The 24,012-nt window shown below is 52.9% G+C and overlaps 1 protein-coding gene across 1 annotated transcript; it reads right to left on the reverse strand.

The window, feature by feature from the left end:
- Nucleotides 1-2,321: 2,321 nt before the first annotated feature.
- SLC22A8 (solute carrier family 22 member 8) lies at nt 2,322-23,658 on the reverse strand. Its single transcript, XM_004019621.5, has 11 exons — nt 23,565-23,658; nt 22,490-22,849; nt 9,682-9,785; nt 8,983-9,137; nt 8,085-8,253; nt 5,726-5,849; nt 5,413-5,528; nt 4,237-4,451; nt 3,213-3,321; nt 2,873-3,076; nt 2,322-2,794 (listed from the first exon to the last, which is right to left on the reverse strand). The coding sequence occupies exons 2-11, from the start codon at nt 22,823-22,825 to the stop codon at nt 2,695-2,697; spliced, it is 1,632 nt and encodes a 543-aa protein (XP_004019670.3). The 5' UTR covers nt 22,826-22,849; nt 23,565-23,658; the 3' UTR covers nt 2,322-2,694.
- Nucleotides 23,659-24,012: the final 354 nt, after the last annotated feature.

Consider the following 24,012-nt stretch of genomic DNA (forward strand, 5'->3'; position numbering starts at 1 on the left):
CTTGAGTTGAGCTTAAAAAGAAAGGACTTTATTCAGAGAATTCAAAATATTTGATAGAAACCAGGGGCTGAAAGTGCATCCGGGGTTGAGAGGAATTGGGACCTGGAATCCATTAAGATCAATGCAAATGGTCTCATCGTTTGCTTATTTGCTTATCTGGGCTCATGTTGTCTTTTTCTCTCTGTGCAGCTGCTTTATTCCTGCTCTGCAACTGATTTTTTCTGTTCTGCTTCTATCTGAGCCAGCCCACCCTCATGCTAACTTGCTTTCCTAGGAGAAGACACAGAGATGAACTAGAACCTCCATGACCCAAATCGCAGCCCAGGAGGGAACATGTGATTAATGAGATTTGGATCCAGAGTGCTTTCTGGTCCAACCAATCACGATCCGAGGTGCAGGGTCATGTTAACCATTAAGTTAACAGGTTCTGCGGAATGTAGACCCTTGAGGAAGGGGTGGATGAAGGACAGACAAAGTGATTGCTGTAGCCTTTACAGGAAAAAAACTGAAAGAGACGGAAGGAGCAGCCGGAGTGTGGGAGGGGCTTGCAAGCACATGGCATCTCAGAAGCCAAAGAGGAAGGCATAACCAATAGAATGAAATCGTCTGTGAGATCAAGTAAGATGAGGGATAACAAATGACCTATGGATTTGGCACAGGGGGTGATGACTGTCCTGGGGGAAAACATTTTCAGAGAAGTGGGGAAGCCAGAGCACAGTTTGGATGAGGTTAGAAAGTGGAGGCAGGGGAGGCAGACAGGAACATTGTGGAGTTTGGCTTTGAAGGGGAGAAAGAGACAGTGTGGCTGTGGAGGGAGAAATGGCATCCAAGGAAGGTTGGTGGGTTGGCTTGTTTTTAGATAGGACAGGGACAGGCTTGGTTTATTTAGTGTGATGGGAAGCAGCCAGGAGAGAGAGAAAGGGCCCAAGGGAAAGCAGATGGCTGCTGGTGGGAGAGGCTGGACACAGGGCCCCAATGAGAAGACTGGATTTTCTGCTGTGATTGGGACAAACTTGGGAAACGTGGTGGCAGACATCAACCATATTGTTATGGCTGCAGTTTTCTTGGTTAAATAGGAGACAAAGACACCTGGTGTGTGCAGGGCTGGGACTTGGATCGGAGACTCGGAGTGATCGGGCTGAAGGTTGTGATTATAGGAGCCCTGGCTTCTGTCTGCAGGCACTCTGGGCTTGTTCACTCGAATGATCACCTGCCTAATGGGACACGTAGATACGCACGTGGTATTTCCAAGGACAAGCTTTGTCATAGACTGTTTTGTGACCCCTAATGTGGTGGTGCTGACAAAGGTCCATATAGTCAAAGCTGTGTTTTTTTCCAGTAGTCATGTACGGATGTGATTATTGAACCATGAAGAAGGCTGAACTCCAAAGAACTGATGCTTTTGAACTGTGGTGCTGGAGAAGACTCTTGAGAGTCCCTTGGACAGCAAGGAGATCAAACCAGTCAATCCTAATGGAAATCAACACTGAATAATCATTGGAAAGACTGATGCTGAAGCTGAAGCTCCAATCCTTTGTCAACCTGGTGGGAAGAGCTGATTCACTGGGAAAGACACTGATGCTGGGAAAGATTGAGGGCAGGAGGAGAAAGGGGTGACAGAAAATGAGATGGTTGGATGGCAACATTGACTCCATGGCATGAGTTTGTGCAGACTCTGGGAGATAGTGAAGGACAGGGAAGCCTTGTGTGCTGCAGTCCATGGCATTGCAAATAATCAGACATGACTTAGTGACTGAACAACAAGGTGGCTGTACTAGGAGGTGGGATCTTTGCGAGGTAATTAGGTTTAGATGAGGTCATGGGGCTGGGACCCTCATGATGGGATTAGTGCCCTTAGAAGGAGAGAAACCAGAAAGCTTGCTTTATCTCTCCTTGTTCTGCCATGTGAGGACACAGTGAGAAGGTATCTGATTATCCGCAAGTCAAGAAGGAGGCCCCCACCAGGAGGCATGTGCCTCTGTCCATCACACTGGCAAGGACACCAGGAACTGAGCCTGCCAGCACCTTGATCTTGGACTTTCCAGCCTCCAGGACTGTGAGGAAGAAATTGTTTCAAGGATCTGGTCTGTGGCATGTTGTTACAGCCATCAGAATAGACTAATACAGGCTTGGTGTATACACACCTCGGTATGCTCAAACTACTCGCACATGTTCACATCAGCCCAGCTCACACGCACATATATACCCGCACCCGCATGTATCTGGCATGTACATGCCAGTGTGGATGAACAGAATTGCATGCTCACATGTCCACACCGGGGCCTTCCCCCCTTTCCACCCCCGTTCCTAAGCAGCCGGGCTTGAATTCTTCATTGCCATTTATTGAAACCTCTTGTTGAAGAATGGGGTGGGCACAAGAAGGGGAAGGGGGTGGAAACAATGAGGGAAGTGGCCAGTGGGGAAGGGCTGGACAGAATGGCAGGGTCTGGGCTGTGGAGAGGTTGAGGGCAAGGTGGGGTGTGCAAAGGCCTGTGGCCAAACCTTTGAACTGGCCCGGGCTGGGGAGGGGGCTCTGGTGGTGGTGGAGATGACTCCTGCAAGGTCTCAAAAGACTATGTCCTAGGAGCATGGATGTGCCCAGGCTCTCCCCAAGGTGTCCTCAGAGCCCAGAGACAGGCAAGGACCTGGCTGGGATTTGTTTGTGGAGGGCAGGGAAACGAGGGTCTGTTGCCTTCAGCTGGGGCCCAGGCCTGGCTCATGAGGCTGCAGAGGGATCCTCTGGGATGCCTTTTCTGCTTCTGGCTCCTGCTTTGATTCCTTTGCCCGCAGGGACCTAGGGAAAGAGAACTCAGGAAAAGCCCTGGGCTTCCCTGTGGAGGAGGACTTCTGGGGCCAGAGGCAGGAGACTGACCAGTTTTCCACGTCCTCAATAGTCTCTGGCAAGGGCCGATTGAGTGTCTCAGGCAGGAAGAGGGCTGCGCTGCCTCCCAGGAGGGCGATGCTCCCAAAGATGACGTTGGGGATGAAGGGTTTCAGCTCTGCCGTGATTTTCACCAGGGGGGCTGTCATGCTTCCCACACGGGCCCACATATTACTTATGCCCATACCTGTTTGCCTGGGAGAGTTCAGAGCAGAGGTTGGCAGCCTGTGCATGCATTCTCAGAGAGCGGCTCTGGGACCCCTGGATCAGGTCCACAATTCCACCTGCCCTTGTATCCTTTGGCTGGGCCGGCCCCATGCCCAGCACCTACCGAGTGACTGTGGGGTATAGCTCGCTCGTGAAGAGGAAGAGGCAGCTGAAGGAGCCTGATAAGCATCCCTTCCCAAACACAGCCAGTACTGTCCTCAGGGTCATCAAGTCTGCAGAGGAAAGAAAACAACGTGAATCTTGGGGCTCAGGAGTCCCCAAGTGTTCTCACTCCTCGGAGACCTCCTCTCTCTTTTAGTTTTGGTTGCTGGGAAGCTCAGATCCAAACTTAAATCCAACTAATAGCCCCTCTGCTATTCCCAGGGCTGTGTGGGCTTCTGTCCTGCTGCCTTTGGGTCTTTCCCTGACTCCGATTCCCTGTTTTCATAGTTTATTGCATCTTTTTAGTCCAGTTCCTTTGGGAAGATGTTGGTGTATTAACCCGTGTGTGCATCTGTGCTAAGTAGCTTCAGTCATCTTTGACTCTTTGTAACCCCATAGACTGCAGCCCATCAGGCTCCTCTGTCCCTGGGATTCTTCAAGCAAGAATACTGGAGTGAGTTACCATGCTCTCCTCCAGGGGATCTTCCCGACCCAGGGATCGAACCTGTGTCTCTTACATCTCCTACATCAGCAGACAGGTTCTTTACCACAAGCTCCGCCTGGGAACCCCCTCCCCACCCCCACCACACATAAACATCAATATAAAGTAAAATTGGCTTTTCCAAGGTCATGGTGAAGTAGGCTGCAGAGTGTTTCTTGGTCACTGGGCTCTGACGTTTCCCCATCCAAGCTCGTTTTCTGCAACCAAGTCACTCAGGCCATGCAACTCCTCACGCAGTGCAGACATCACCGTACTCTGCCCTGTCTGAGTCAGGTCTGGAAAGGACCTTCGATAGCATCTAGCCCACCTGAGTTACTTTCTAGATGAGAAACCTGGGCCCCAGAGAGCACAGGGCACTGCTGAAGGTAAGAGAGAGGCAGATCCCACAGAACTGGAGTCCCTGGAACCTTACTCCCAGCCTGCGAGGCCCACAGATGTAGGCCAGCCTCTCTCAGAGGGTTCTGGGGGTAGTGGAGCGTCTCACCTGCAGGCACAAAGATGAGAGACAGGATGCACCCTCCTGCCAGGAGCAGAAGAGCAGCCTCGGTGGTGTGCCGGCCCAGATAGCTTATGGCCAGCATGGTGATGAACTTGGCTGGGACATCGACCCCTCCAAAGATGAGCTGGAGGATGTAGAGGTTAACTCCAAATTCCTCCACGCCCATAGCCAAACTGTAGTAGGCAAAGCCGGTGGAAAACCTGAGGGGCAGAGAGTGATCAGTTATGACCCACAGCCAGCTGGGGGCCTCTCCCCATACCGCTCATTGGGTCAACAGGATGATAAAGAGTTTCCTTTCTTGTCCCAGCTGCAATGAATTGGTAGGGTCTGCTTCAGTGCCATTTTGAGGCTTCTGAGATCTGTCTGGGCTCAGTGAGAGCGTGCTGGGATTGATTGGTTATGTCTGACACGGGCGTGGGTTAAAGTAGGGCGACAACGGCCATATAATTGACTCCAGAGAATACTGATCCTGGGGGGACTCTTGGAGACCAAAGGAGGCAGTAAATGATCTGTTTCGGTTGGGTAATGGTCTAGCACTCAGAATGTGGGAGGAGAACGTCCCCAGGGCTGTGCTCATGAGTGAGATGCCTCCTGTCTCCCTCTCAGAGCTGTGGGCATCCTCTTTGAGGGGAAGCATTCCTGGATGCAGTGAATCCTTTCCACGTGGCGATGGCCAGGATGGAGAAGGGACTCAGAACCAGGCTGCGGAAAGGGCTTTGTAGGCGTGGTGGGATGGCGGGCAAAAGAGAAGATTCAGGAGAAACATGATTTCTGTTGTTAAATCTTGCAGCCCTGAGCGCCAGCCTTGTTCTGTGGGGTCCGAGAGAGCAGAGCTGGACCAGTTGGGGGTTGGGGGCAAGAACACAGAGGCACAGCTCACATTGTGAGATACGAGCTGGTGAAGGGGTTTGGAGCACCTGCCTTGTGGGTGAGGTGGGTGTGACTCCAGGGGAAAGCAGACCCTGATGGCTGGACCTGATGGCAGGGATGTGAGAGATTTCTGGGGCTGAGGCTGGGCTGGGGCAGCCCCAAGGAGGGGATACCTCTACTCTTCTTGCAGGTATTCAGGCCTTGTCTGTAGGTGAGCCTGTCAGAGGCCTTGTTCATGATGCCTGCTCGGCAGAGGTGCTGGGGTGTGGGCAGGGAGGGGTGGTGGGTTACCAGGCCAGGGAAAGACAGAAGGTCATTCGGCGCAGGATGGGTGTCCGGAACAGGTCAGCTACGCTGCGCTTGGCCTTGGCCAAGGCCACTTCTTTCTGCGTGTTGAGTTTGATCTCCTTGGGGGCAGAGGAAGGGGAGGGGTGCCATTAGTGACCAGCTGGTGGGCAGCAGGAAGAAGAAAGGGCAGTACAGGCCTGGTGGCTTTAAAGAAGCTTGCTTAGCTCATCAGAAGTAGGCTGGTGGGCAGAGGAAATGGAGGCAAGAGGAAGGGGATAGCTCAGTAGCAGAGCCTGGGTTCCCCCTCAGCCTCTACCTCCAGGCTGAGCTTCTGTCCTTCCTCCTTCTTCCCATTGAAGGCTGCCACCTGCCGGAGTGTCTTCAGGGCCTTGGAGGATCTTCCAGACAGGACCATCCAGCGGATGGACTCTGGCTGCCACCTGAGGGCCAGAAGCAAGTCACAGTGTCTCCCCGCCCCCAACCTCCCAACGCCAGAAGCTCTCTTGAGAGGCTGGAAAGAGATTATGCGCCAGAGTCAAGGGCAAGGAAGGAGGCCCAGAAACCTGAGTTGCCTTACTACAGATTTCATGGAATTTAAACTTGGCCAAGCTTTGCACCTGGGCTGCCTGTAGCCAACACAAATTCCAGAGATCTCTTCTTCCCTTTCCAGAAGAGCCTTTCCCCTACACACCCTCCCACCCCCTTGAAACTTGGGTTGTTTGTTGTCCTTGGGTGTCTTTCTGAGCTAGGACCCTTGAGTCCTAGGCCAAGGCAGGAGGGGCCTGGGGAAGGGATGGCACTTTCGAGACTGGATGGCTAGAGGATCTTGCACATTCACACACCCAGCCTTCCTTGGGCCAAATTCCAGGTCCTAGGAGAAGGTTGGGGCAGAGCTACAGCCCCAGGGCATCTTAGGAAGGGGGTTAAGTGCTAAGCTCAGGGTTGTGGTCCAGGGAGTGGGTCCAAGTACTCTTTGATTCTCCCTGCAAAAGGCCAACTCTGCTGGGTGCAGGGGGTTTGCAAGAGCAGCAGGGGAGCTTGGGTTTGGCAAGTGTGTGGCCAACCTCACTCTCCCCCACCCCTGGGCTGTCCTTTTGGAGTGGGTTCATTCTGAACCATCCCCGAGGGTCACTAAGATGAAGAGAAATGCAGGAGGCAGAGGTGTGGGGAGACAGGAGGGATGCTTGGAAAAGTCTCATCCCAGGTGGGGTCTGCTCTGGCTGTGGCCCCCACAGGCACCCAGGACCTGGCTCCAGTGAGACCCTCTGGGAAGTGGACACTGGTCTCCTGGCCTCAGACCTTTGGTCCAGCTGGTAGTGGCAGCCTACTGGGCCCATTGCTACCTGCCCTTCTGGTTGTGTGGTCTTGTTTCTGCCCTGATAGTCTTCTCAGCCTGCACCTACCAGAATGATCCATGACTTCCTCCCAAACCCCATAGCCAGGGTCTAGATTCCATCCTCCTCTTGCGGAAAATAATGACAATTAGTTAACCTTTCTGTGGACCAGGCTCTGGGTGAGAGGCATTAGTATCTCCACTTTGCCTAGGAAAATCTTGAGGCTTAGAATGGGTGAAGCTTGTCTCAAGTCACACAATGAAGGGGCCTGCTGACCCTTATTTTGCCTCCTGACTCTCAGCTCCCGTCCTAGGCTGTGGACATGCCCAGCTTCACCCCAGACCCTCCAACTGTCTCTCTCACTGCAAGACTGTCCATCTGCCTGCGAGCTTATTTTCATTTACAAATGGAGGCCCCATTCCAGTCCTGTGTCTTTTTGTGCAACCTTCGGAGATTGCTTCACCTCATTGAGCCTCTGTTTACTCATCTGTAAAATGGGAATACTGATGCACCCTTCACACATAGACGCTGTAAGCATCAGGATGATGTGGACTGATGCCCAGAACAGGGCCTCACATATAGTAAGTGCTGGATAAAGGGTTCTCCAAGACTTCATTTCTGCTCCTGAGTTTGTTCAATATTTCCTATGCTTTGGGTCCTGCTATCAACTACCACCCACAATTTGGTTTCCTATCTTCATCATTGAATCAGACACCTTGATCTTCCCAGGTTCTCAAGTTGGAGCTTTCTTTTCCTTTTTTTGGCCACACTGTTCAGCATGTGGAACTTCCCCAACCAGGGATGGAACCCGTGCCCCCTGCAGTGGAAGCACAGAATCTTAACCAGTGGACCACCAGGGAAGTTCCAGCTTTCCTTTATACCTCAAATCCAGGAGTCCCCAAACTCTACGGACTTTTTCCTTCAAAATGCCCCAAGCCCCACTTTCCCACACAGTCACCTCCCCCGCCGGGTGGGTGTGTCCTTCTGTGTGACTGTGTCACAAACAGAAGTTTGGTCAGGCCTTTCAGCACCCCAGGCATCTTCAGAGGCATTCTCTGTTCCTCCATGTGAAGCTGAGGCCTCTCTGCTTTCTGGCCTGCCCTTCTTCCAACCACATCAACTTACCCTCGTTTTCTACTGCCCTGTGTCCGCCCCCTCCACCCCGGGCGCTCCCTCCAGAGGCACACCTCTGTGAGCAGTTCCTCCTCCCAGGAACCCCCTTCCTGACCATCTCAGGGTGTCTCAGGACAGACAGAATCAGCCAGCCTGGTCAGGCATGAGCTCCTCCTATTTGATCCCAGCGGGCTCAAGGAGGGGCGCTGAAGAAGAGGGGCCACATACCAGGACAACAGGAAGAAGGCGAAGAAGGGAATGGACACGGTTAGCTGGAGCCAGCGCCACTGGGGAATGGCATAGGCCAGACCAGGCAGAATGAACTGTCCAAAGGTGTAGAAGTAACCGACCAGAATCGACTTGATGGCCCGCATCCGGGTGGACACCCACTCGACATCTGCAGGAGGAGCCCAAGGACCCGGTTAAGACCCTTGCGGGTCCTGGGCACCTCCAGAGAAGGGGTATCAGTTCCTGTCCCCTACTGGCAGCTTGATCTGACCCTGACCCTAAAGTTTCATCACCCGCATTTTAGAGATGCTATGACTGAGGCTCAAGAGGCAGGACTCAAATGTAGGTTTGTCTGATTTCCAAGCCCACATTTTTAAAAAAAAATTTGACTGTGTTAGGTCTTGGTGGCAGCACATGGGATCTTCCTTGAGGCGTGCAGGCTCTCTAGTTGTCGTGCTTGGGCTCCAGAGCACTGGGCTCAGTAGTTCCAAGGCATGCGGGATCTTAGTTCCCTGACCAGGAATGGAACCCATGTCCCCTGCATGGCAAGGTGGCTTCCTAACCACTGGGCCACCAGGGAAGTCCCCCTAAGCCCACATTCTTGACTGCCTCCCCAGCGGCAGATGAGTTCCCTTGTTTCTAACCTACTTGTGCGTGTGGACTGAACGAGATCATGTACCTGGCAGGTGCCAGGTCAGGGTAAGTCCTCAGTACTGGAAGCTGCTGCTATTATGCTTGTTTTGTTCAGAGTGGGCCTCTGGGGTCCTGAGAGGGGTAGTGCCTGGCTTGACCAAGGCCACCTGGTGCCTGTGGCTGAGCCGGGCCCAGACCCCATTCTCAGCTTCAGGCTGGCTGCTTCCCAAATTTTTGTTCCCTGCCCCTTCCCCCTGTGGCTCACTCAAGATGACGGTGCTCAGGGTAATGCCTGAGATGCCGAAGCCACACAGGAAGCGGAAGACTGCGTAGGTGGGGAAGGTGGGGCTGAAGGCTGCGCCTGAGCCGCTGGCTGCCAGCAGCAGGTAGCTGCAGGTCAGGATGGGCTTGCGGCCAAACCTGCAGCTCAAAGAAGAAGAGGGATGTTAGCGGCTGTGAGCCGGCCAAGGAGAGTGACTCTGCAGGCCTCAGGGCAAAGGGCTGGACCCCACCCCTCCACCTCCCAAAGGGCCAGGCAGGGCATGTAACTCCCCCCCGGGACAGAGCCTTGCTGGTAATTGCTATTTTTGTTGACAAGTTTGCAGTTAGATGTTTGAGTTAATGAGTGATCTCCTCTACCCCCAGCTTAGTTGCCTGAACAGGGTTCAAAGGACCACTCCTCTCCAAGCCATTCATCTGTCCACCTCCACGGCCACACAGTGGCTACTGTGTCTGGACACCTTGAGGCTGGGGCCCCAGCTCTGGGGAGGCTGGAAGACTCAAGTTGTAGAGGTTTGAGGGCAGAGGGTAGGCAGTGGCCCTGGAAGGGGCTGGCTGCACAGCAGGGGCCCTCTTGCCCACCTCCCCCAGCTCTTTGCCTCTTTGGGAGTGCATGGGGGGTACAGAGAGGGGGTGAGTGGGTCTCCATGCGTTGGGACCCCACTGCAGGGCCCCCGCGTCTCACCTGTCAGACAGGGCTCCTAGCATGAGCCCGCCAATCAGTATGCCCGCCATGAAGATAGACTGGGCCAGCTCCTTCAGTTTGTTGGAGTTGCACACCAGGTCCCACTAGACGGGAGAGAGAGAGGGGGCCAGGCAGCTCAGTCCAGCCCGCTCAGCCTGGGCCCCGCGTGTGTGCTTGCTGTCCCAGCGCCTTTGCTTGACTTCCCCTAGCTTAATCCCCTTCGGCCTGGCCCAGGGCTCCTTGGGTCCCTGCCCCGTGGCTGCGAAAGGAGAACGGCCCTTCTGCTCAGTTCAGCTGTCACACACCCAGGTCTGTTCTCAAGCTCCGCAGCCTCAGCTGAGTCCAGTGGCTCCCTGTATGTCTGCTCCCCAGCCTCTCACACTTGTGTCTGCTCCCCAGCCTCTCACACTCAAGGCGGGTCCCTCTGCCTGCACCGTCTCTCTTCCAGGGGACGTTCCTCCAGCCCACACCTTCATCTCTCTTTCTCTCTCTGCCTCTCCAGACTCCTCCCCACCTGCATTTGCATGTGCTCCAGTCTCTCCATCTTAGAGCCCTCTTCCCTTCCACGTTCACTCCATTTCTCTGTTCCCTTCAAAGCCAAATCTCAGGAACAAGGAACCCCCCTTGCTGTTACCCGTCCTCATGTCCCACTCATTTCCCAAGTCTGGCCCCACCATGCCACTGAAACTCTGCTCCCCAAACCCAGTGGAACATTCTGGGTTCCGACCTGACTTCCCTTTGGCAGCCCCTGACCCCACTGACTTCTCCCTCCCTCTGGTCTTCCTTCTTTATCTCCCTCTGTGGTCTCCTTTCTCTCTATCCCTCGAGGGTTCCCCAGGGCTCCTCTTGGATCTTCCTCTTTTTATTCACTTTCCCAGGAAATGTCATCTGCTTCTGTGATTTCAATGACTATTTTATGGTGAAGACTCCAAATCCCTCTCTTTAGTCCAATCTTTCTTCTGCCCTTGAGAACCAACATTTAGCTGTCTACTTGAAATCTCTATCTGGAAGGTAGCGTCAATGACACTTGTTACCCGCTCCCTGTAAGGTTGGAACCACAGTGATTGGCAGCCTTTTTTGACTCCTTCCTAAATGGCAACCCACTCCAGTACTGTTGCCTGGAAAGTCCCATGGACAGAGGAGCCTGGTAGGCTACTTAGTCCATGGGGTCGCTAAGAGTCGGACACTACTGAGTGACTTCACTTTCTCCCATGTTACAATTGCTTGATCCTTCAGTTTCTAACTTTTTAATATTTCCTTCTTTTTTTTCTGTCTGCCCCAGCAGCATGTGGGGTCTTAGTTCCCTGAAAGGAATCAAACCTGTGCCCCTGCAGTGCAAGCACAGTCTTATTCACTGGATCACTAGGGAAATACCTTGATAGTTCTTGAATCTGGATTCTTCTATTTCCACTACTGTTATCTCAGTGCAGACACCACCCTCTTATGCTTGGATTAAGAACAAAAGTCAATATTTAATAGAAATAAAAGTAATGGGACCTAATGTAATTTACAAGCTTTCGCACAGCAAAGTGAAGTCACTCAGTCATGTCCGACTCTTTGCGACCCCATGGACTGTAGCCTACCAGGCTCCTCCCTCCATGGGATTCTCCAGGCAAGAGTACTGGAGTGGGTTGCCTTTTCCTTCTCCAGGGGATCTTCCCAACCCAGGGATCGAACCCGGGTCTCCCGTATTCCAGGCAGACGCTTTAACCTCTGAGCCACCAAGGAAGACAAAGGAAACCATAAACAAAATGCAAAAATAGCTTATCAGGTCAGGTCAGTTCAGTCGCTCAGTCGTGTCTGACTCTTTTTGACCCCATGAATTGCAGCATGCCAGGCCTCCTTGTCCATCACCAACTCCCGGAGTTCACTCAGACTCACGTTCATCGAGTCGGTGATGCCATCCAGCCATCTCATCCTCTGTCGTCCCCTTCTCCTCCTGCCCCTAATCCCTCCCAGCATCAGAGTCTTTTCCAATGAGTCAACTCTTCGCATGAGGTGGCCAAAGTACTGGAGTTTCAGCTTTAGCATCATTCCCTCCAAAGAACAGCCAGGGCTGATCTCCTTTAGAATGGACTGGTTGGATCTCCTTGCAGTCCAAGGGACTCTCAAGAGTCTTCTCCAACACCACAGTTCAAAAGCATCAATTCTTCGGTGCTCAGCTTTCTTCACAGTCCAACTCTCACATCCATACATGACCACAGGAAAACCATAGCCTTGACTAGATGGACCTTTGTTGGCAAAGTAATGTCTCTGCTTTTGAATATGCTATCTAGGTTGGTCATAACTTTCCTTCCAAGGAGCAAGCGTCTTTTAATTTCATGGCTGCAGTCACCATCTGCAGTGATTTTGGATTGAGAAACCTGTATGCAGGTCAGGAAGCAACAGTTAGAACTGGACATGGAACAACAGACTGGTTCCAAATCGGGAAAGGAGTACGTCAAGGCTGTATATTGTCACCCTGCTTATTTAATTTGTATGCAGAGTACATCATGAGAAACGTTGGACTGAAAGAAACACAAGCTGGAATCAAGATTGCCAGGAGAAATATCAATAACCGAATAAGCAGATGAGACCCCCCTTATGGCAGAAAGTGAAGAGGAACTAAAAGCCTCTTGATGAAAGTGAAAGAGGAGAGTGAAAAAGTTGGCTTAAAGCTCAACATTCAGACAATGAAGATCATGGCATCTGATCCCATCACTGCATGGGAAATAGATGGGAAACAGTGGAAACAGTGTCAGACTTTTTTGGGGCTCCAAAATCACTGCAGATCGTGATTGCAGCCATGAAATTAAAAGATAGGTTATGAACTAGAATAAAATTTTTCAAATGATGAGACTGACAAGCACTTCATTTCCAAAATATATGAACAGCTCATACAACTCAATAACAAAACACAAACAACCCAATCGAAAAATGGGCACCAGATCCAAAGAAGACGTCCAGTTGGCCACCAGGCACATGAAAAGATGCTCCAACATTGCTAATTATTGAGAAATGCAAACCAAAACTGCAATGAGGTATGCATCATTAAAAGGTCTACAAATAACAAATGCTGGAAAGGGTGTGGAGAAAAGGAAATCTCCTACCACACTGGTGGGAAATTAAATTGGTGCAGCCACTATGGAAAACAGTATGAGGATTCCTCAAAAAGCTAAAAATAGAGTTGTCACATGATTCAACAATCCCACTCCTGGGCATTTATCTGGACAAAACTGTAATTCGAAAAGATACATGTACCCCTTCATAGCAGCACTATTCATAGTAGCCAAAACATGGAAGCAACCTAAATGCCCATTGATGGATGGATAAAGAAGATATAGTATACATATACAAGGAATACTACTCAGCCGTAAAAAAAGAATGAAACAACACCATTTGCAGTAATACAGATGGACTTAGAGATGATCACACTCAGTGAAAAATCAGAAAGAGAAAGATACCATATGATATCACTTATATGTGGAATCTAAAATCTGACACAAATGAAGTTGTCTATGAAACAGAAGCAGACTCATAGACACAGAGAACAGACTTGTGGTTGTGGAGGGAGGTGAGGAAGAGATGGATGGGGAGTTTGCGTTTAGCAGATGCAAATTATTATATAAAGAAGGGATAAACAGCAAGGTCCTACTGTAAAGCACTATATATTCAATATCTTGGGATAAACCCCATGGAAAAATATGAAAAAGAATGTATATATGGAGAAATGAGCCATTTTGCTGCACAGCAGAAATTAACGTGCATGCTGTGTGTGCTAAGTCGCTTTAGTCGTGTGGGACTCTTTGCAACTTTATGGATTGAAGCCCACGAGGCTCCTCCGTCCATGGGTAACACAACATTGTAAATCAACTATACTTCAATAAAATAAATTTTAAAAAGAATAGCATGTATTGAGGGCTTGCTCCACACCAGGCACTGCCTTTTCATGCCTTAGTTTTTTCAGTCATCACAAGAACCTTAGGATGTAGAGTTGCTGTCATCTTCATCTGACAGTTGAGGAACCTGAGCCCAGAGAGGATTATCAGGACGATCCTCTGATGGCCTTTGGCCCCAGTCCTTCCTATTCGTTCTTTCCAGGGTGGCTTTCTGAAACACCACTCAAATCAGGTTGCTGCCTTGTCTAGAGTACTCTCTGGCTTTCTCCTGCTCTCTGGTTAAACAGAAAGCTCTATTAACACAGATTTATGAAGCCCTCCAGCTCTGACTCTTGCCCACCTGTTTGGCCTAATCTCCTGCTAATCCCTGACACGCACCCTTGGTCCAGTCATCCCGAATTACTTGTGTAATGAAGCGAAGAATCTCATTTGCTGGAAATGCTGCATGAAAATGTTTTGGATGTAAAACAGTGTGGGGAAAGGACCACGCACCCCAGGGAACTCTTTTCACTTTCTTCGCGGGAAGCGAGGGAGTCTGGGGAAGGGCGAAGCCTCCAGGTCCTCCAGCTGACTCTGAGTGGCTGGCACTGGCCCACAAACCCAGTGGGCTCATTCTGGCTGGAAAGAGAGCCTGCAAGGTGTGTGTATGGGAGTGTGGAAGAGGGAAAAGAGTAAAGAGGAAGTGAGGGGGTGTGCAAGGAGTAGGCCAATGGGTGTCTAGAGAGGGTTCTGGTACTGTGTGGGCTCTGCGGTTTTAATCGGGTTACACTAGTGATTCTGCAGGAGCTTCAGGCTCTGGTGTTCCTCTCTGCTTTTGTGCTTATCTTCCCTTATTCTAGCAAGGTTGTCAGCCCTTTGAAACACGTCAAGATCATCTAACTCCGAGTGCCGGGAACATGTTTTTCTGGGTGCCTGACACAAGCAGGGAGTCGGCAAATATTTGTGAAACAGACAAATGTCTGAGAAGCACATCCAGACTCCCAGTGTCCTCATCCCTTCTTCCATGCGTCTATCCTCTCCTCTAAGAGGACACAGGTCACCCAGCGTGATGCCTGCCTATGTACCGCCATAACTTTGCCAAGGGCAGAGGTGTCTTGTTGGAGGACTCTTTATCCCTGGCAGCTAGCAGAGTAGTCGGTGCACAGAAAATGTCAATATTTGTCCAAGGAATAATCAGTGGGGACTGCCTTGGTGGCTCAGTGGTTAAAGCATCCGCCTGCAATGTAGGAGATGTGGGTTCGATCCCTGGGTTGGGAAGACCTCTTAGAGAAGGGAACGGCAACCCACTCCAGAATTCCTGTCTGGGAAATCCCATGGAGGGGCTCCAGTTCACGGGGTCACAAAAGAGTCGGACATGACTACGTGACTAAACAACAACAACAACATACTTATTTTACTGATGAGACCCAGAGCACAAACAGTAACCTGCAATTGGAGGGGGCTGACACCCAGCTTCTCTCTAGCCCTTGGCATGGCCTGGGCTGGCCTCTTGCCTATCAGCTTTTGGCAGCTCCACATAGAGATTTTGCTCCCAATATCATATCCACCGTTCTTGGCCTTCTTTTTCCTTTCTTGGAATGATTACTCCTTAGGGAGCTGAGTTTAGGAAGGGAAGAACAGGAAGCCCACTGCCATGTCTTCCTGAGTGATGTATAACCAGAAAGGTGGTGGAAGGAAAACAGAGGGCCTACTATGCTCAGAAGCAAGCTTTGCAAATGATGCCATACTAATCCTATGAAGTGGGTATTATCCTTATCTCCAGTTTATCGACAAAGAACCTGAGGCTCAGAGGGTAAGCAACTTGCCCAAGTACAGCTCGGTTCATTTCAAGGCAGAGACCCACACTCAGGTCTGTGGACCCCTAGCTAGTGCCCTTGACCGCCGCTCCCTGATGTGTGCTTTGCTCTGAGTCCCGAGCTGCCAGAGGGAGGCTCAGTGCAGGGAGCTGTGGCCGTGGGCCACTGTAAGACACTAGCGTGGGATGGGTCAGAGTCTTCGCTGGGGAGGTGGCTGAGGCCAGAGCCAAGTGTGCTGGTCTGACTTCAGGCTCAAAGGGTGAAGAACAGGCTCAGGAGCTGGAGTGGCAGCAGAATCACGGGCCAGGAGGCCCCTCAGAGGGCAGAGTAGGAGGCGTATCATAAAAGGTTAGGGCAAACAACCATGGTCAGGGTGACCTCAGAAGAGGCCAAACTCAGGAAGAAATGCAGTCTGACTGACGTCTTGACTGCAGCCTGTGAGACCCACGCAGAGCATCCAGTTAAGCTGGACCCAGATTTTGACCCTTGGAAACCATGAGATAATAACTGTGTGTTGGTTTCGGGGGGGAAAAAAAGTCAGGGCAAGCCAAGTCAGGGCATCCATCAAGGAAGGATGGGGCTCCTGCTGGGTCTGTATGGATTGACTCTGCCAGGGGACCGCACACATGGTCCATACTTGCTGCTGCTGCTAAGTCGCTTCAGTCGTGTCCAACTCTGTGCGACCCCATAGACGGCAGCCCACCAGGCTCCCCCGTCCCTGGGATTCTCCAGGCAAGAACACTGGAGTGGGTTGCCATTTCCTCCTCCAATGTATGAAAGTGAAAAGTGAAGGTGAAGCCGTTCAGTCGTGTCCGACCCTCAGCGACCCCATGGACTGCAGCTTTCCAGGCTCCTCCGTCCATGGGATTTTCCAGGCAAGAGTACTGGAGTGGGGTGCCATTGGTCCATACTCACCCCAGAGAAAAGACAGGGGAAACACACTTCCCTAGACTGGGGGCCCTTTAGACCCAGTTCAGACGTGGGGAGAATTGCTATGGCTCTATCTACTCTTGGGCCTCTACTAGAACCAACACTGGGATACAAGGGCCAGAGGGCCAGGTACCTGGTAAGACTCTGAAGGGTTTGGGTCTTCAGCTCTGTTCCTTAGTAGCTGTGGGCTCCTGGGCCAGTTACTTAACCTCTCTGTGTCTCAGTCCCCTTATCTGTGTGTGTGTGCCTGTGTGTGTGCTAAGTCACTTCAGTCGTGTCCGACTCTTTGTGACCCCGTGAACTGTACCCTGCCAGGGTCCTCTGTCCATGGGATTCTCCAGGCAAGAATATTGGAGTGTGTTGCCATTCCCTTCTCCAGTGGAACTTCTTGACCCAGGGATCGAACCTGAGTCTCCCTCATTGCAGGCAGATTCTTTACCGTCTGAGCCAATGGGCATAATACTAATACTTACTTCTCAGACTTGTAATGAAAATAAAGAAGGAAGAGCACCCGGCACTATACTGGGGCAAACAGTTGGCCCTCTATGGAATAGCTGTTTTATTATTATTGTCGCAGGTCATTGTAAAGCCTGTGCTCACAGGGACATGCGATGCAACAGAAAGGGCATGGATTCTGGAGTCAGGACCCCCGACCCTCTTGCTGTGAAAGCTTGACTTCACCCTCATGGCTGTGAGAATCACCTTTTTGATCTGAGCCCAGTGTATTCTTCTGTAAAAACGGGTGACAGTCACAGTGCTCGGTCGCTCAGTCGTGTCCGATTCTTTGCGACCCCGTGGACTGTAGCCCACCAGGTTCCTCTGTCCATGGAATTCTCCAGGCAGTACTGGAGTGGGTTGCCATTTCCTGACCCAGGGATCCCAAGTCTCTTGCGCCTCCTGCATTGGCAGACAGATTCTTTACCACTGCGTCACCTGGGGTGCCTGACATTCACAGTGGCCACAAAAGAAGATTTGAAGGGTTGTAAAAGAAGGAATGCAAAGTACCAGCCCAGGGCCCTGCACAGAGTAGGTGCTCGTGGAGCACTCAGTGACCCTGGAGAGCCCATGAGATGGCTCCAGAGCTCCTCCTGCCTAGGATCAAAGTTTCCTAGGTGAGGGCTGCCATGGAGGGTGTCAGACTGGCCCAGACATGTGGCTGGGGTGGGGCCCCCTGATCTTTACCCGGGAGTCAGATTGGAGGCTAGGACAGGGGAGATGATAGGAGGGGTACCCAGGGCAGGGTCTGGGGCAAGCAAGTAGGGGTGAAGCAGGAGCTCAGCTGGAGACAAGAGATGGACAGGTGGCCTGGGCTGTGGGCAGCCTGGGGATTCAGAGGTTGAGATGGAGGAAGACCAGAGACTCAGCAGGGTAACCTCACAGAGGGAGACCCACTTCTGGGGGACCACTGAGCAGCTTCTCTGCTTTTCCAGCTGCTGACTTGGGGCCTCCAGGGACCTGTGCGGGCGACAGAATTTCTGTGGCCCCGGAGAGAGGACAGGAAAACTCCAGGCCCGGAGAGGAATCACAGGGGCCTCAAAGGGGAGGGCCTGCCCATCCAAGGCCAGACCCAGGCCTTCAGGAGCCCCCAGGCTGAGCTGGGCACCCACAGGTCTGGGTTCTGTGGTGTGAAAGCTGTGGCCTATGGCTCCTGTCCAGGGAACCCAGAAGCCACAACCCACACGCCCCACACTCTCCAGACTTCAAAGAAAGGCCTTTGTTTCCTCTTAATGTGCTAGTAAAGCTCCTTCTGAAAAATTCCAACCTGGTCTCTGCTGAACCCAGAGAAAGGAATGTGCGGTCACCTCTGCCAGGGGAGCTTATGGGATCAGAGCGGGGGAGGGAAAGTCTCCGTGCTCCTGACTGGACCCAGCGCGGTCCTCCCACCCTCACCCCCTCCGCAGGGAAGCTCCTTATGATCCCATTCTACAGATGAGGGGACTGAGATGGGGAGGGAGATGACTTACCAGGGCCCCAGCTGTGGGTGTGGAGAGGGGCCCTGCGTGGAGGCTTGTGCTGGGTGGGGGCCTGGGTGAGCCTGGAAGAGCTGTGACAGCTGATTCCCATTTTACTCTTCGAAGGGGACTAACCCGCTCCTTCTAAGGACATCTCTATTAACGACTATAACAGCAACAGCGGCCGTAAACATTAGTCAAACGCCTGGCAGGCGCCGGGCCCTGTGCTAACGCTGATCTTGCATTATCTCTTTTAAAGTTCAATTGCTCTCTTACCCCATTTTACGGATGAGGAAACCGAGACTTCTGGGGTTGTAACATCCCCAGTGAATGGCAGAGTCAGGACGTGAACTCTGTTGCTTGGCGCTGGCTCTCAGTCAAGCGCTGTCCACCTGGGAGATGGCCCCGTGCTTCTAAATAGGGTCACTTGGACCGAGCTGGCTGCAGACACTGCTCATGACCGCCCTCCCCCCAGGGCTGGCACCTCCAGGCCTGGCCTCCACCCTAGAGACCTACCCCTGGGTGAACCCTACGTGCCTCCGCACAGCGGGGGCCCAGAGCCCCATCCCACCACAAGTAGGTGGAGCATGGATTTGCCATGGGCTTGAGCCACAGACAGAAAAGTCAGAGGGGCCTGACCACGCTAGGCTGCTACCAGCACTTGGTTGTGTCTGGCCACTGACCGGGCAGGGATCCCGACTGAGGGGTCTCCTGGCTGAGCATCCTCAGGGAGCCTGGGCCTGACCAGGAGAAGAGGGGCAGACCCGTGAGCCCTGGTGAAACCCTGCGCTGGGTTGGGATGTAGATTCACGTGGCTCTGACTGCCGGAAGGGTGACTGGGAACTCAGCTGGCATGGATGAGAGTTGATGCTTGACTAAATACAAGACCTGCAAGGTCTGCTCTTGGCTGGGCTCCCTGAAGCTCGAGGTGTGCCCCCTGGAGGGGAAGCGGCTTCCCAACAGTCAGCACTGTCTAAGTCCCTCCTGCCGGTATGGCCTTCACCCAGCACTCACTGAGCGCTGCCTAGCACCTAGCCCAGGGTGCAGTGGTTGGGGGGTGCAGTCCCCAGGAGCAGGGTGTAGGGGAGGGGGAGAGGGGGCTCTGGAGTCCTGCTGCCTGCGTTTGACTCCCACCTCCAGCATTTATCAGATGTAGTGCCTTGGGCCAGTAACCTGTGCCTTGCTTTCCTCCTCTGCAAAAATGGCATAGTGAAGTGAAAGTTGCTCAGTCGTGTCCAACTCTGTGCGACCCCATGGACTATATAGACCATGGAATTCTCCAGGCCAGAATATTGGAGTGGGTAGCCTTTCCCTCCTCCAGGGGATCGTCCCCACCCAGGGATCAAACCCAGGTCTCGCGCATTGCAGGCAGATTCTTTACCAGCTGAGCCCCAAGGGAAGCCCCCCAAATGACATAACCTCACAGGGTTGCGTGAGGATTGAATGAGTCTATATGACCAAAGTGCTTAGCGCCTTCTGGCATGGGGCGAGCACAGAGTAAGGGGTATTATTTCATGGCTATTACTTCATTGCTCCCTGGAGGATTTTTTGTTTCCTCAGCTAGGCTCTGTGCTCTGGCTTGAGGTACAGCAAGCTGCCCATACACCCGGAAACTTAACTTACAGGTGTCGGAACATCTTCGACTCCTGTGCACTGCCCACACTTGTCCCTCGCCCTCATAGCCATTCAGGTTCCAAGTCCCAGAGATTCTGACTCTCTACCCTGCCTGGTGTTTATTCCAACTATCCCTGATGTCTTTCGTCATGGTCCTGGGTCCCAAAGGCAACCGGCTCATGGGTCTCCCAGCCGCTGGACTAAAACGCTCCCTAAGCTGCTGTCCACCCTGCGGTCAGAGTGACTGCCCTTAGAAGGTGATCTGAGCAGGTCACGCTCCTGCTTAGCACCATTCAGCGGTTCCCATTATCTTCGGGACAGAGGCCGCACCTTCGCCTCAGCATCCAAACCAGGCCCTCCTCCTTCCATGGCCTCCGCACCCCACTGCCTGCCTCTCCAGCCTTCTTTGTCTCTTGTGGTCCTGACTGTCTTGCTCTCTTTATGCCTCTGTAACTGTGTGTTTGACACCAAGCACGTTGCTCCTTTTGCCTGGGATGCACTTGCCTGCTTCAGCCTGCCCCCTAATCCCTACCCCTCCTTCACACTCAGGCGCTGCAGACTCCAGCAAGCCCTCCTGGGTTCCCCCTCCAGGCAGATTCCGTGCCCTCCTCTGGGCTCCCGGAGTACCCTGAGTTTATAAAAGCTTGTATCCATTCATTACACAAATATTTGTTTCACAGAGGACCTCTCTGTGCCAGGCACTGTTCCAGCTCCTGGGGATACAACAAAGCAGCTGAAAACCTCTGCCCTGGGAAGCTTGCCTAACCCTACCTGGCTTCTGGTCACCCTGAAGGATGGGTCTGCCTCCCCACTGGAGGTGAGCTAAAGGAGGGCAGGCTGGCTCATAAGTTCTTTGACTTTGTATCCTCAGTCTGATGCGTGTAGCTATCCATACGTGTTGGTTGGATGTATTTCAGGCACTGTGCTTGGTTCCAGGGAGAAAAAGTGCGCGTGACAGGGAGGAAGTATCTGGGACTATGACAGTCAGCAGAAGTGGTGGCTGGGAGCACGGCCCTGGGGTCAGGGGCCTTGCACTGAACGGTCTGAAGCTGGGGGCTTCAGACCCTGCAGCTGCCTCTTACTAGTGCTACGACCTTGAACAAGCTACTTAAACTCTCTGTGCTTCGGTTTCCCCATTGCAACAATGGGCTTATCATTAACAGGAAGGTTAGAAGGGTTAATATTTATGACGCACTTAGGACAATGCCTTGCACGCAGTCAATGCTTTATATAGAAATAAACATTCACTAAACAAATGAATAGCAATCATAGATTCTGAACAAAGATGGCCCTGGGTTCAAATCTCTTCTCTGCCAGGTCCTAATCATATGTGATCCTGGGAAAGTCATTGAACCTGGCTGAGCCTCAGATCCTTGGTCTATGAACTGAAGGAACTAACAATACTTCCCTCACTAAGATGTCACCTCCTGGGATTCCAGGAGCCTGTGCTCATAATGTGCCCAGCACAGGATGAACACCAGGTAAATACTTGGAAATGCATCTCTTCTAATGGGACAAAAGAAAGCTCTTACCCTCAAGGGTCTCATGGTCCCCAAGGGGAGAATGAAAACATTGGCCTCTGCTCACTCTTCAGGTGCCACCTCCTCCAGGAAGCCTCCCTAGAATCCTGTGGTTCCTCTATCTTTTGTGCTGCCACAAATGCTTGCCTCCCTGTGCCTAGTATGCATTTTTCATTTTAAAATTCCAGTTCTGAAGCTGACCACCTCTATGGCACTGAAGTTTCCCTTCCTTTCTCTGAGGCTTGGTTTTTTTTTTTTTTTTTAATCTGAAAAAGGAGATAGAATCACCTTCAACAGAATATCATTGCAGGGATCAGATTGTGGGAGACGGTGTTGGGCAAGCACTAAGATATGCCAGGTTAGCTGTAGACCCTCAATAAATGCCGGTTTCCATTCCCCTCTCTTCATCTGACCATAGTTTCCAGTTCACTGAAGAGCCTGATTTAACTCTGTAATTCCCAGAGATGGCAGGTAAAAGAGTCTGTGGATAAATGAGCTGTGAATGAATGGAGATGCACACACGAGTGACTGCGAGAGTGGAGGGCATGTTTTCTGGGTCTGCTCAGGTATGTTCCAACCCTCCCCTTCATCCATCCCCTGCTCCACACACTGTTCCACCTTGAGGCCTTGGCCCAAGACGGAATTTTCCTCCTTTCCCCCATTGCCTGCCTAACTCTTGCTGGATTCTCTTATCTCAGCCCGGGGTCCCTTCTGTAGGGAAGTGCTCCCCCTACCCCCGGTCCCTGCCCCCAGCCTAGGGCTAGGCTGTAGTCTCAGGTCACAGCCTTAAGTACTTTGAGGTTGTAATCTGACATTTCCTGTGTGGTACTCTCATTAATTGATGTTAGCCCTGCTAGACTGTGGACCCTGTGGGAACAGGGATGGTGCATTTTTGAGTCCCCAGAGCTTGGCACCATGCCTGGCACAGAACGGGCTGTTTATACTCTGAATGTGAAGAGATAGGACCTTTTGGTCCTCCGCACCCAGGTCCTTCCTCCCTGCCTGCCCAGAGCTGTGTCCCCGGGTCCTAGGGAGACTGGGGCCCCCACCTGCCCCCCTGTCCATGAGTGTGTGGTGCTGACTCTCAGTGGAGGGAGAGGCCAGGCCTCCGGTCATACCTCAGCCACGATGGAGTCCCTGGAGCTGACGTCATAGGTCCAGCCATCCAGGCAGGGCTCGGTGGCGCCCTGGGTGTCATTGGGTAGGCTGGCGTTGGATGGATATGTGAAACGGAGGCACGTCTCAGGCTTCCCGTTCCGGCCCATGGGGAGCACCCAGGGCCCCGCAGAGGCGTTGGGCGGCGGACGGCAGTGGTGGGTGGGGGTGGCGGCTGTGAAGATCTGCAGCAGGTTGTGGTTGGCCATGCCGAGGATGGGGAGGCCCAGCAGGACGGTGTGCAGGAACTGGAACGGCCCGTTGCTGGCCACGCGGTCCACAAGCTCGGCAAAAGTCATGGTGCCGGGCAGGATGAGCCAGGGCTGTGGGCGGGGGGCACCAGGCCGGAGAGAGGGATGCGTGCATGTGAGGTGATGGGGGGGTGGGGGGCAGGTGGGTGGGTGTGGAAGCACAGGTGGGAAGGTGAGCCCAGGTGCATGTGTGAGCTCGTGCGTGTGGACGTCTGTAAGGACATGGGGCTCAGCTGTGTGCACCCAGGGAGTTATGCGTGGGTGAAGACGTCCCCGACTGCATGTACAGACATGGGGTCGCAGGGGTGGGGTGTGTCCAGAGTGGTGTCTGCAGAGATGGGCACAGGGAGGCTGGAGTGTCAGGGCATGGCTGTGTGAGCTCGGATGCGCGTGTGGGAATTGTGGGCGGGAGTGTGTGTCCAGCCAGCCTGGTCACACCTGCTGCAGGCATGGGGCAGTGCAGGCTACACCATGGGACCAAGGGGTTCCGTCTTGGATGTGGGCCACCCAGGATGGAGGTCAGGAGTAAGTGGAAGGGTTCTTGATGGCCCTGAGCAGACACACAGGGTTGGCAGAACCCAGGTTGCCTGTTGAGAAGGTCTCCCCAAGCCCAGTGCCTCTTGCTTTTGCCTGTCTCCTGGGGCTGGCACACACAGCCGAGCAGCTGAAAGGACCCGAGCAGGTCCCAAGGGCTGAAGGGACTTGGCCAGATGCACTGAGGAAGCAGGGCCTGGTCTTCCCGGGGTCCCTGGGGGCCGGGGCATGGTGGGCCTCTGTCCCTCCTCACCTGGTAGCTGAGCCTGGCTGCTCCCTCTGGTGGGGCTGGTGGTCGCTGTGGCTGGAGCCCTGCTCTGTCCCAGATCTGGCAGCTGCTGTGGTTTGGCAGTTCAGCTCCAACAAGCTGTGTTTGCGCCTTCCCCCAGGGGGGATTATATAAGGCGTAAGCTGTTTGCCCAGGCTAATGTTTGACTTTCTTTGGGGATTAATGACACCGGCAGGGGGGTGCTGTGGACCCACTAAGCCCAGCTTTCCTCAGAGGGCTGCCCCCGTAGAGGCTGGGGTGGTGGCATGACTGAGCCGAGTGGGACTGCTGGCAGGACAGAAGGCTGGGTGGTCTGGGCGGGAGGGGTTGGGGGCTGGGGTTGGGGGGTCTGGCTTGAGTCCTGAGGCCCAGGGTCTTCTCTGAGCTGATGGTCTGAAGAATCAGAGCTGAGAAGAGCCAATGGGAGAAGTGT

This window comes from Ovis aries, chromosome 21 (genome assembly GCF_016772045.2).
Source record: "Ovis aries strain OAR_USU_Benz2616 breed Rambouillet chromosome 21, ARS-UI_Ramb_v3.0, whole genome shotgun sequence".
NCBI classification, from domain to species: domain Eukaryota; kingdom Metazoa; phylum Chordata; class Mammalia; order Artiodactyla; family Bovidae; genus Ovis; species Ovis aries.